Raw genomic sequence first — 13717 nt, 5'->3', positions numbered from 1 at the left:
GGGGTTTCCTGGGCCACTCCTACAACAGCTGATATTACTACATACCAACACTTGGGTCAAGATCAAATTGGGCTCTGGTACGCACCTCTCAAGGCAAATCAATACCACCAAAGGTTTAAAAAAAGGATGCATCCTAGCCCCTATGTTGTTTAATCTTTTTCTCGCAGATCTCCCAGGAGAATTGGAGAAAACCAAATCGCATGCCCCGTGGCTGGGAGATATCACGCTTTCAAATCTCTTATACGCAGATGATCTGGTCCTTATTAGTCGGTCCCCCATTGGACTTCAGCATCTTCTGGACACCACTAATACACTTTCAACAAACAATGCATTCAAGATTAACCTAAAAAAATCTAAAGTCATGTCAATAAACTATAACAAAACAAAGAAACACAAATGGTTTCTGGTCGGACAGAGGCTAGACCGTGTAACCACTTAAAAATACCTAGGCGTACTTCTAGACAGCAGAGGTTCATTCAAATACCAACTAGAGGCTATTCGACGGAAGGGCACAACATTCCACCTCTCAATGAAGCCCTTGAAGAAAGTCCTCCCTGACCGGTCACTGGATCCCCTTTTACAGGTGATTAGAGCACGTTTACAGCCTATGCTCACATACGGCAGCGAATCAATGCAAGGGAAAGACGCCACAGTTCTAGACAAATCTATCAGTTAAGCATACAGGGCAATTTTCCACCTGCCTAACTACGTCTACCCTGCCCAAATTCGACTCGAATTCGGACTCCAGAGACAAGCGGTGGAGAGAAGAGGCACCTACATAAAAAGCTGGCGAAAAATCAGAGGCGCCGAGCAAGGATCCTTAAACGCCCATCTTTGGACCGAACTCTCCACTCGAGAGAACTCCCCCGCCAGGAAATATCTAAACGAATCGCTGGAGACCATGTGATTAATAAATCTCTGGGATTCATCGACAGACATCAAAAGCTTTAAAAATGTGGTCACAAAAGTAACCAAAATGACATCATCCATAGACGACAAAGAAACTCTGGCCAAGAGGGCCCATGGATGGTCTGTGCTGAAAGACTATAACGCTCTGAAACCGCAGGAATACTTGAAAACGGGCCTTACGCAGGCGACAAAAAATAAATTTTTAAACTTGCGCCTAGGCATCTTACCAATACTACCCCACTTGGCACCTTGCAAAAGGGGAACAGAAGACCATCTTTGCCGACTTTGTAGAGCAGGGAAAGAGGACCTTATACACATAATCTGCATCTGCCCAATTTTGACAGACATAAGGCGCTCTTTATTTCGAGCTTCATGGATTCAAAAGGGCATAAGAAGCTGCAGGCAGGCTGTGATGCTGTGCTTTAATCCCGATGAGACTCAGCTAAACTGCAGACTGACAAAGTACTTTGATACAGTGGCTAGAAGACTTCAGAACTAGCCACACGGCTCATCTAATGAACAGCAAGCAACAGCACCTCAACCCAATAAAGGACAGCGCGTTAAGTCACTTGCCAAGTTACAGCTTTGCCTGGCAAACTAAGGCACCTTGACTTCATAAACTTATAAATGGTCAATACCTAAAAGCAACTGAGACTTTCATGATTTTATAAGAGAACAATTATTTTCTTTTCTTAAACTCACACTACAAATGTAAATAAGGCTTAAACGTATTCTTTTTGAAGTTTTTATATTGTGAATTTTTATTAATTGTACAATAAACTAAACCAAACTAGACTGTTACAACTTTCCATTTTCAATATTGCCTGAAAAATATACCTTTGTACATAAAAGGGTAGACCCAATGGTACTGGGACCTGGGTAATTAGTAGTACAATATAGAATGATCCCAGTAAACTAGAATTGATCGGACATCATATAAAGCATTGTAATCACATCAAATTAGCAACACTACACAACGAAAATACATAGCAAGTGTTATTTAATCACACTGCTGTATAGAAAAAATGCATTGTACATAAATCAGAATTCAAGTTAATATACAAATAGGTGCCCAAAAAGGACAGGGAAAAGAAGGGGGGTAAGTGATTCTCGTGAGGATAGGAGATGGTGAAGGAAGTACAGAAATCGTGAATGCATAAAAATGCCCAATTCAAATTGATTCAGGCCAAAATGTTTTAGCCAAAGGTACATGAAATATTCATTGATTCAAATAGCTAGACCACATTTGTGAAACACAGTTGATTATTCTTATTTGTTTTTGAGGATTGGCACAAAAGGAAAGAGTGTCAATGTTTCGACCCCAAAGTATATCGTAGGGCAATTAACACCTTACACGGGGTCTTCCTCAGGACTGTGATGAGGAAAGGGCACCTAAAATCAAAGTAGAACACAATTGGTACTAAAAACGGGAGACAGATAAGATACTAGCAAGGCCAATAGGGTCCTTAAGTTTACCATAGTGAGTCCTACAATGAGGGCTCCGATGCAAGATAGCGGGCCAACTGGCTCCAAACTGTGCTGAGCGACACCAACACCTGAAAAATAAGGTGTTGTGATGAGAGGCCACAATTCTGTATTACAAGTCAATGTAATTTATTGATATTATGCAGTTTCAAGTGGGGCGGTAGTGGGAGAGTGCAGTACTGACACCAAACGTGGAAGCTTCCGGCGTGCCCCTTCCAAACTGCAAAATTAATTAAATAAAACAGATCCTGCCCCAAGTTCCACGGCTAGGAATGATTCAGCAGACGTATCTGAAATCTAAAGTATAGAGGACAAAGTCACCAACCAAACAACAACTTAAAAAACTGCAAAAACCAATAGAGTGTAACACGCAATGGCATTACCTGATCTGTAGTCAATATACATACAAGGCACACATGGCACCGTATCTGAAAGAAATGATAAGTGCAACAGGGTCAAAAAATGAGGACCATTAAGTTGTTTACTCAAAGTTATAGAAACTAGGTCTTGAAAAACACTCACCGATCTTCGGTGAAGAATCGCCTCAATGGGAGAGCGGTGCTCAATCCAAAACAAAGAATGGGCTCGGAATTATTCGAAGTAGAAAAATACATAACCCCCGTAGTTTTTAGACAAAACGCAGCCCCAGCGGGTGGTTTTTGAGGGTGGAGAGAGTAAGCTTACCGCTACGGGCTGGCTCCACTGGCAAAGCAGGAAGGAGGGAACCGAGCCGTCCGCTCAACCTCCGTTAAATAGACCTATTCGTCATCATTCGTCATCTGATGACGAGCCGGTAACAGGCGCAAGATGCTGCCCACGTAGCGTCACAATAATAAGATAAACAGGGACAATAGACTCTAAACAAGTGTGAGTCAATAGTCGCTCTCACGGAAAAATCAAAAGTGTGGGAGGAGGTAAACCAGGGTGTAAAAGCTTTGCTGGTGTCACCGAAAAGCTCGCAAAATCAAGTTATCTAAATACGGGGAGGAAATACATTAAAGCGATCATGTCGGGAAACATAACGAAGCATTTACCTACTCGTAGTCAATGTTTCTCATTGCAGACTAAAAAAGCATAGAGAGGTATTCAGACAAAGTTAATATATAAATCACTGATCACGATGTTGCCAAGGCAGTGTATATGTTTTAGGGGGCCAATGTTACAGTAATCCATAAAAACAACATAGATGTACATGATAATAGGTTCATATAATCACAAACAAACATTGTCGGTGGTTCCGTGAATGGGCAGTCGCCGCTTGTCTAGTGCATGGTAATGACATTGAACCACAATCACCACGGTAAGAACTTGTTCGATCGACACATCAGTACTCTCAAGCAATACAGTATACATGGAATAGCACAAAACAAAATACCCAAATCTCTGCCAGACGTTAGACATGCTAGCTGCACATTACTTGAGTCAAGTTCATTTAGGCCATTTAGTACAGAGTCAAAACGGGTCATCCACTTACATTCCCTTTCATTAAGGATTGATATAATGTTGCCCCCTCGGGTTCCCAGAGTGGCCTTTTCAAGGGCTATCCATTGGAAATCATCAGCGGTATGAGCAGCACTCTTAAAGTGTTCCACTAATGAGTGTTTTTCAAGACCTAGTTTCTATAACTTTGAGTAAACAACTTAATGGTACTCATTTTGTGACCCTGTCGCACTTATCATTTCTTTCAGATACGGTGCCATGTGTGCCTTGTATGTATATTGACTACAGATCAGGTAATGCCATTGCGTGTTACACTCTATTGGTTTTTGCAGTTTTATAAGTTGTTGTTTGGTTGGTGACTTTGTCTTTTTGAAGTTTTTATATTGTGAATTTTTATTAATTGTACAATAAACTAAACCAAACTAGACTGTTACAACTTTCCATTTTCAATATTGCCTGAAAAATATACCTTTGTACATAAAAGGGTAGACCCAATGGTACTGGGACCTGGGTAATTAGTAGTACAATATAGAATGATCCCAGTAAACTAGAATTGATCGGACATCATATAAAGCATTGTAATCACATCAAATTAGCAACACTACACAACGAAAATACATAGCAAGTGTTATTTAATCACACTGCTGTATAGAAAAAATGCATTGTACATAAATCAGAATTCAAGTTAATATACAAATAGGTGCCCAAAAAGGACAGGGAAAAGAAGGGGGGTAAGTGATTCTCGTGAGGATAGGAGATGGTGAAGGAAGTACAGAAATCGTGAATGCATAAAAATGCCCAATTCAAATTGATTCAGGCCAAAATGTTTTAGCCAAAGGTACATGAAATATTCATTGATTCAAATAGCTAGACCACATTTGTGAAACACAGTTGATTATTCTTATTTGTTTTTGAGGGTTGGCACAAAAGGAAAGAGTGTCAACGTTTCGACCCCAAAGTATATCGTAGGGCAATTAACACCTTACACGGGGTCTTCCTCAGGACTGTGATGAGGAAAGGGCACCTAAAATCAAAGTAGAACACAATTGGTACTAAAAACGGGAGACAGATAAGATACTAGCAAGGCCAATAGGGTCCTTAAGTTTACCATAGTGAGTCCTACAATGAGGGCTCCGATGCAAGATAGCGGGCCAACTGGCTCCAAACTGTGCTGAGCGACACCAACACCTGAAAAATAAGGTGTTGTGATGAGAGGCCACAATTCTGTATTACAAGTCAATGTAATTTATTGATATTATGCAGTTTCAAGTGGGGCGGTAGTGGGAGAGTGCAGTACTGACACCAAACGTGGAAGCTTCCGGCGTGCCCCTTCCAAACTGCAAAATTAATTAAATAAAACAGATCCTGCCCCAAGTTCCACGGCTAGGAATGATTCAGCAGACGTATCTGAAATCTAAAGTATAGAGGACAAAGTCACCAACCAAACAACAACTTAAAAAACTGCAAAAACCAATAGAGTGTAACACGCAATGGCATTACCTGATCTGTAGTCAATATACATACAAGGCACACATGGCACCGTATCTGAAAGAAATGATAAGTGCAACAGGGTCAAAAAATGAGGACCATTAAGTTGTTTACTCAAAGTTATAGAAACTAGGTCTTGAAAAACACTCACCGATCTTCGGTGAAGAATCGCCTCAATGGGAGAGCGGTGCTCAATCCAAAACAAAGAATGGGCTCGGAATTATTCGAAGTAGAAAAATACATAACCCCCGTAGTTTTTAGACAAAACGCAGCCCCAGCGGGTGGTTTTTGAGGGTGGAGAGAGTAAGCTTACCGCTACGGGCTGGCTCCACTGGCAAAGCAGGAAGGAGGGAACCGAGCCGTCCGCTCAACCTCCGTTAAATAGACCTATTCGTCATCATTCGTCATCTGATGACGAGCCGGTAACAGGCGCAAGATGCTGCCCACGTAGCGTCACAGTAATAAGATAAACAGGGACAATAGACTCTAAACAAGTGTGAGTCAATAGTCGCTCTCACGGAAAAATCAAAAGTGTGGGAGGAGGTAAACCAGGGTGTAAAAGCTTTGCTGGTGTCACCGAAAAGCTCGCAAAATCAAGTTATCTAAATACGGGGAGGAAATACATTAAAGCGATCATGTCGGGAAACATAACGAAGCATTTACCTACTCGTAGTCAATGTTTCTCATTGCAGACTAAAAAAGCATAGAGAGGTATTCAGACAAAGTTAATATATAAATCACTGATCACGATGTTGCCAAGGCAGTGTATATGTTTTAGGGGGCCAATGTTACAGTAATCCATAAAAACAACATAGATGTACATGATAATAGGTTCATATAATCACAAACAAACATTGTCGGTGGTTCCGTGAATGGGCAGTCGCCGCTTGTCTAGTGCATGGTAATGACATTGAACCACAATCACCACGATAAGAACTTGTTCGATCGACACATCAGTACTCTCAAGCAATACAGTATACATGGAATAGCACAAAACAAAATACCCAAATCTCTGCCAGACGTTAGACATGCTAGCTGCACATTGCTTGAGTCAAGTTCATTTAGGCCATTTAGTACAGAGTCAAAACGGGTCATCCACTTACATTCCCTTTCATTAAGGATTGATATAATGTTGCCCCCTCGGGTTCCCAGAGTGGCCTTTTCAAGGACTATCCATTGGAAATCATCAGCGGTATGAGCAGCACTCTTAAAGTGTTCCACTAATGAGTGTTTTTCAAGACCTAGTTTCTATAACTTTGAGTAAACAACTTAATGGTACTCATTTTGTGACCCTGTTGCACTTATCATTTCTTTCAGATACGGTGCCATGTGTGCCTTGTATGTATATTGACTACAGATCAGGTAATGCCATTGCGTGTTACACTCTATTGGTTTTTGCAGTTTTTTAAGTTGTTGTTTGGTTGGTGACTTTGTCCTCTATACTTTAGATTTCAGATACGTCTGCTGAATCATTCCTAGCCGTGGGACTTGGGGCAGGATCTGTTTTATTTAATTAATTTTGCAGTTTGGAAGTGACACGCCGGAAGCTTCCGCGTTTGGGGTCAGTGCTGCACTCTCCCACTACCGCCCCACTAGAAACTACATAATATAATTAAAATACATTGACTTGTAATACAGAATTGTGGCCTCTCATCACGACACCTTATTTTTCAGGTGTTGGTGTCGCTCAGCACAGTTTGGAGTCAGTTGGCCCGCTATCTTACATTGGACTCCTCATTGTAGGACTCACTATGGTAAACTTAAGGACCCTATTGGCCTTGCTAGTATCTTATCAGTCTCCCGTTTTTAGTACCAATTGTGTTCTACTTTGATTTTAGGTGCCCTTTCCTCATCACAGTCGTGAGGAAGACCCCTGTGTAAGGTGCTAATTGGCCTATGATATATTTTGGGGTCGAAACCTCGACACTCTTTCCTTTTGCGCCAGCCCTCAGAAACAACAAAGAGTAATCAACTGTGTTTCACAAATGTGGTCTAGCTATTTGAATCAATGAATATTTCATGTACCTTTGGCTAAAACATTTTGGCCTGAATCAATTTGAATTGGGCATTTTTATGAATTTACGATTTCTATAATTCCTTCACAATCTCCTATCCTCACGAGAATCACATACCCCCCCTTCTTTTCCCTGTCCTTTTTGGGCACCTATATGTATATTAACTTGAATTCTGATTTATGTACAATGCATTTTTTCTATGCAGCAGTGTGATTAAATAACACTTGCTTTGTATTTTTGTCGTGTAGTGTTGCTAACTTGATGTGATTACAATGCTTTATATGATGTCCGGTCAGTTCTAGTTTACTGGGATCATTCTATATTGTACTAAAAAATATACCAGCAGGCAAATATGAAAGGTTGGGTAAAGAATACATCAAGACATCCTGGGATTTACCTTACACACACAGATGTTGGAGTGGGGGACGTGAAGTGTTTCTTAGCGGTGAAAACTGTGAACATGCACTAAGCGGTTCTCTCCCTTGTCAGGGTATTAACTTGCACGGGGTCTATGACGGTTCCACTACAAACCTATCCTGCCACCTGCACGGTTCACCGGCAGCAGTGATTAATCCAATCTTTGGTCAACTTTCAAATGGGAGTTACATTATGTTGAATGATCACAGCTGCTGTGGCATGCTGCCAGGTATCCCATATCTAGTAACAGATACATCCAGGATCACTTGCTGTATGCAGGTCTTGTTTCCCCAAATAGACATAGTCAGGGAGTCGCCTTTATGGCCTTCACTGAATATCTCTTCTATACGAGTTGATACTCTAAGCAGAATGAAAGCCACTCTTTTACAAAAAACTGTGCCTTTGACCAGGGCCGGACTGGGAACCAAAACCGGCCCTGGCAAAGTGCTCGGCCGCCCCCCCCCTCCTCCCTCCGGGCTTGGGGGTGCCGCAGAGCTCTTTGCCAGGGCCGGTTTTCAGCCGATTTTATTACAGGGCCGAAAAACTGCTGCAAAAACGGCTGTGTAATAAAAACGGCCCCCAGGGGACCAAAACCGGCCACCACCCATGCGGCCCACCGGGGGATTGCCCGGTGCCCGCTACGGCCAGTCCGGCCCTGCCTTTGACCTCTGCCAAAGAAACCTATGCTCTCCAAGTCGCATGGACTTCTGCAGAGATACATACCCTTTTGTATACAAACGGCCCTGTGTATTTCTCAGAAATGTTAGGTCGTATCTTAAACATGTCTGATACAAGCGGTATCGTACATGTATTTAAGAATGTGTGTGCAGGACTGTTAGCACCCTTTCAAGCAGTCCTAGGAATTTTTCCAAACTTCGTGCACTCTGTGTTTGGCGGACTGCCGCTCCTTTTAGCACTCGTTGCAGGGATACTATTTTTGCTCCTACTGCTACGATATGGCAAGCCACATCACCAGCGACACCCAGTTCACCATGGCAAGAACTCTATTGGAGATGAAGTGTCATGAGCGCATCGTCCAAATTCTGGGTTTACCTCGCCTACGAGAATTAAACACCACTTGGTTTCTGTCATTCAGACCAATCTGGCAAGATTGCATCTTACCTCTTCTACGCTGCCTGCTATGCGGTGAAGAATGTGTGCTGGACATTTGTCTGACACTCCCATCAGTCATGCCTATGGATATCGATACTCTGCTGGACCCGATAACGGCCCATGCTATGTGTTGTCCCAGCAGCTAACAATCCTGATGGCGGCATTCATTGAGATCTCACAGACGCAACATGCTACTGCTGAGGTACGAGAGGAAACATCAGGCGCGCAGGTAAAATTCAATCCAGACATTGCTGATGCTTTCAATGCTGAAGGCGATAGTTCGCATCTATGTGCTGTTGATCTTCTACACAATGTATTCCAACTCTCACCCACAACGGTAGACGACTTGTTGTCTACAGGATCAGTACATTTTATGTTTTCTCTATCCCCACACACTGACTTTTGATTCAAGCACACAGTGTTCCGGAGAGACTCTCAATTTGGCCTTCATTCTTTTTCAAATGTGATACTGACTTTGGAACTTTTTCAATGATTATATATTTTTTCTCTTCTCATCCCAAAATTGTATTTTTCATAATTTGGCACAGTAATCTGCTTATAGTAGAACTATTCATAGAGAACAGAATTCTTTGATAACACTTCCAGGGACAGTATGCCACCTTGTCATGAATAACAAATTGACTTGTGTAACCTGATATGAAATGGTTTCGGCCCCTTTTTCTTCTGTATTCACGAGCCATTTCATCACATGTATATATTTTGGTTAATTCGTTTAGCATTCCAATGTGATCCTATGCTCAGAATGGAACATTGCCTTTAATATGCACAACACTTTATGCATAGCAATGGTTTTGAAATGTATTTTTAGGACATATGTTTTCGATATGTTTTTAGCTTATTTTAGCAACCCGTGCGATACTAGACTAGACTACGCGGTTCGCCACGGTAAGTTCGGAAGGAGATCGAGGTCCAGCCTGATGCACTGACCTGACGCTGCCATCCTCCTCGCAGAGAATCCAGCTCCAGTGCTCTCTGAATTCCCTTGACGGGGTTAGACTATCGAGTCCAGAAAAGAGATTCCAACCTCTCTCATTTTAAGGTATGGAGCTGACTAGAACTTAGAGAAACTTTTGGCAACTCTTGGCTAAACTAAAATATAGCTAGCTATACTTTAGAAACGGCACCTACTTCAAACCTCGTACTGAACTTAGGTTAGGTACACTGGGGTAGAACAATTTAGAAGCATCAGATGAGTATCACATTTTAGCTTATGTTATTTATGTATGTATTTTGATTAGTATATGTCATAGCTACAAATCATGCTATTGCAGTATTATTTTATCTTACTGCTAGCCTCGTACATATTGTACTTCGCAGTTTGTCTTACGATTGTAGCAATTCATATCTCTTGCATGAGAAATAAACCCTTTTATTGAAACACCCGTCTCTCTATTTCTGTGCAACTCTGTAGAAACGAAGCATGCACGATTGACTGAGTGAAACTGTTATCTATTGTTTCCACGATTCTGAGACTGTTCCGATTCTCAAAGGAAACAAAGTTGTCATGTTTATGCAGTTGTCAGAGACTAATCCCTTCTTGTATATTCGAGAAGTTTCTAGTGACCTCTGAGTTAGCTGGCACACACAAGTAATTAAGTTTAATATACTCGATAGAGACATACTGACCGTAGTCCTATGTCAAATTTATAGTGTATGTTATTCCAATGCACAAAGCCTATCAGGGATATAGGAACTACACTACACCCTACACACTTTGACTTAAATCCAAAAATGTGTAATGGTGGCTCTACTGTAAATTGTTTGTGATACCATAATTGTTTTATACAAACAACCGTACTTTGCCTGAGCCTTTCTGTTTTGTTTTTTTGTGAGCTTGGACGCAGGCTTGTGTCCCACTGTAAATATTTGCTCTGCTACTCACCCTTATGTTTATCTCACACATTGCATATTAAAATACCCCTATCTGGCTGGATAGCGGCTAAAATATAGTACTGATTGGGTCTATATTGATTTACTCTATACATTCTCTCTATGTCTAGGGACCACTGACTACATGGGTCTCATGGCATTATTACCCACAATGTTGAGGTAAACGTTTACTGTTTAATTAACTTAAACCCATAACAATACATAAATACTTGCATATAATAAAAAGCATAACATCACATGGTGTTAAAATTCATCAGTTCACGCCAGTGCCCCGCACATAGCATCTAGAGAAAATCCAGTAACATCACAATCTATCCATAGTGCCACACAATTGATTTATTCAGAGGGTATGGAATTGAAGTCAATGGTTGGACTTCCTTGCAACATCAATGGAAAGCACTGGTCAAATAAAGCTTTATAACAATCCCTTTTTGTTCCCCACCCCGGTCAAAAGAATATATTCAATTACTGATTTAAGGGCCAGATGTACGACCATAGCATTATGCAATTCGCAAATTGCGACAAATTGCGAGTCACAAAATACTATGTACAACAGTGTCTGAGACACTGTTTGCGATTCCCAATGGGGTAGCAAATTGCATGCCTCATGAATATTAATGAGGCAGTCACAATTTACAACCCATTTGGGAAGGGCTAGTACTCCCAGGGGTGGTGGCTAGCTGGGGTCCCTGTGACCACTGCCTGCCCTTAAATAAAAATTGTGCACGCAATCCCAAAGGGGAAGGGGTTCCCTGGGGACCCCTTCCCGTTTGTGAGTGCCTTACCACCCTTCTGAGAAGGGTGGTAAACTGCAAGTGTTTTGTGACCACAATTGGTGTTGCAAAACATTCATACATTGGTTTTAGAGTCGCTCTTAGGAAGGGACGCCCTTGGAACGCCCCTTCCTAATTGCGTGTCGCTAACCCTATTTTGCAAGTCGCTAATTAATTAGTGACTCACAAAATAGGGTTGGTACATGGGCCAAATGATTTTTGAGTTCGCAAACGGACTGAAACCCCTTTGCGACCGCAAAAAACAGTCGTACATCTGGCCCTATAATCTGCAGATGGGAGTTTGTGCTAAAAATATTAAAAGAAGGTGACCCTTCAAAGAATCGAATCAGTGCCACATTATAGACTTACGGCCGGCATATTTCATTAAGTGCAATGTGCAGTGGCTTCTGGTAATAGTGGTTCTCTCTTATTAGTGGTCTCTAAACATCTAGATAAAATCCATAACCAGCCATTAGTGCAATAAATAGAGACTTATGTCCAAGCCATTCTAGAATGTGCAAATCAAAGCTTGCTTTAAAGAATGAGTTCTTGGCCTGCTAGTAGACGTGCCTCCATCAATTTAGTAAAAGCGTGAGGCTTGGTGGATCCCATACAAATCAAAGGATGCTAAATATACAGAGGCTAGTTGCATGCTTATCTGTTGTTACAATTAATTAGAATTGTTGTGCCTCGTTTCCATTTGACTCTCAGCGTGTGCTTTGGGTATGGGTTGCTCGGCACGACTTTAGTGTAACTAGGGTAACTAACCCCAAGCGCTGTTCTATTTTAATATTTTTAATGTGCTTCTTTTATGTGGTTTGTGGCCGAGGGCTGCACTCTCCATGCCAATAAGGGCAACAACATCAACATTTCGTGCACTCACCATCCAGGGGTTTTCTACCAGCCTGAACAGAGGGGTGAGGGCTCTGAATTGGGAAAATCGCCGTTTGACCTCCCCAGAAATTTCCTCAAGACATGCACCAAGCTCGAGGTTTGCAAGAATTTCTTGTGCATCTGGAAACCTCTGCATCACAGCCCACAGTTTTGGAAAGTGGGTGAAGTCACTATCATCCAGTTGTGCTTTGAACAGCACAAGCTTACTTTCAAAAGCATAAATACCATTCATGAGGGAGCACACAAGCTGTTGTTTACTATGCAGGGTCAAATTGAGAGCATTAAAATGTGTGAAAATATCTGAAAGAAAATGGAGCATAACAAGCCATTTCACATCCGTTAGTTCTGGGAACGATTGGCCTCTACTGTTCACAAAGAGTTCAATTTCAGGAAGCAATGCGATGAACCGCTCCAGAACCTTCCCTTTGCTTAGCCAACGCACGTCAGTGTGCATCAAGACGTCGGTATATTCCACTTCAGATTTCTGCAGCATTGCTTTAAAAAGTCTATGGTTCAGAGCTTTAGCACGGATAAAAGCAACAATTTTCACTGCACCTTTTAGGACATTATTCAGTTCTCCATGCTTTAATTTTGCACACAACACTTCCTGGTGAATAATGCAGTGGTAGTCTATCACAGTCTGTCCTATGAGCTTCTTTATAAGCATAGATACAAAGCCTCTGTCATGGCCTACCATGGCAAGAGCCCAATCTGTTGTTATGCTGACAAGAGTGTTCAGTGGTATGTAATTTGTTTTAAAGTAGTTGCACACGCTGTCCAGTACATCTTCTCCTCTTGTGTGCCCTAGCAGTGGTAGAAGGCACAGGAGCTCTTCTTTGAGATGAGGCGATTGGTCCAGATACCTCACCCATACTAATAACTGGGCCACATCGCCTATGTCTGTGGACTAATCCATGGCAATGCTGAAGAACGGTGACTCTCTCACTGATTTGATCACCTGCTCCTGCCGTTTTGTCCCATTGCCTCTATTCTGCGTGCACACGTGGAGTCCAATAGCTGCAATGCACTGATTTCCTTTAAAATGCTGCCTTTATTACTGTAGTTGTCAAATAAAATTTCGGCTGCCGAAAGGAAACATTGCTTCATCAGCTCTGCATCTGAGAATGTTTTTTTATGTTTGGCAAGTAAGTAGCATATTTTGAAAGACGCTTCTGTTACAGCCTCAGATTCCTTCATCTGGCAAAGGAAGATTTTCTGCTGGGAAAGAAGAGCTTGCTTCAACAATGCCACTTTTGCAGAACGCAGGTTTGA

The 13717-nt window shown here is 41.8% G+C and overlaps 1 protein-coding gene across 1 annotated transcript; it reads right to left on the bottom strand.

Annotated features, from left to right (window-relative positions):
* Positions 1 to 238: 238 nt before the first annotated feature.
* LOC146864136 (general transcription factor II-I repeat domain-containing protein 2B-like) lies at positions 239 to 13142 on the bottom strand. The gene is made up of 2 exons (XM_085638441.1): positions 12435 to 13142; positions 239 to 313 (listed from the first exon to the last, which is right to left on the bottom strand). Exons 1-2 carry the CDS (start codon positions 13140 to 13142, stop codon positions 239 to 241), a joined length of 783 nt encoding a protein of 260 aa, XP_085494567.1.
* Positions 13143 to 13717: the final 575 nt, after the last annotated feature.

Source organism: Triturus cristatus, chromosome 2_1 (assembly GCF_964204655.1).
Source record: "Triturus cristatus chromosome 2_1, aTriCri1.1, whole genome shotgun sequence".
NCBI lineage: Eukaryota > Metazoa > Chordata > Amphibia > Caudata > Salamandridae > Triturus > Triturus cristatus.
Note: the sequence above shows the minus strand (reverse complement) of the source record. Positions and strands in the feature narration are given on the sequence as shown.

Bases quoted from the DNA above. Each gene is read 5' to 3' on its own strand.
- LOC146864136 (XM_085638441.1), bottom strand. From the start codon at position 13,142: ATGGTAGGCCATGACAGAGGCTTTGTATCTATGCTTATAAAGAAGCTC. The intron at 314-12,434 runs GTGAGTGCACGA...GTTTGTTGAAAG, and splicing joins TGGTAGAAAACCCCTGGATG to TGTATTAGTGGTGTCCAGAA.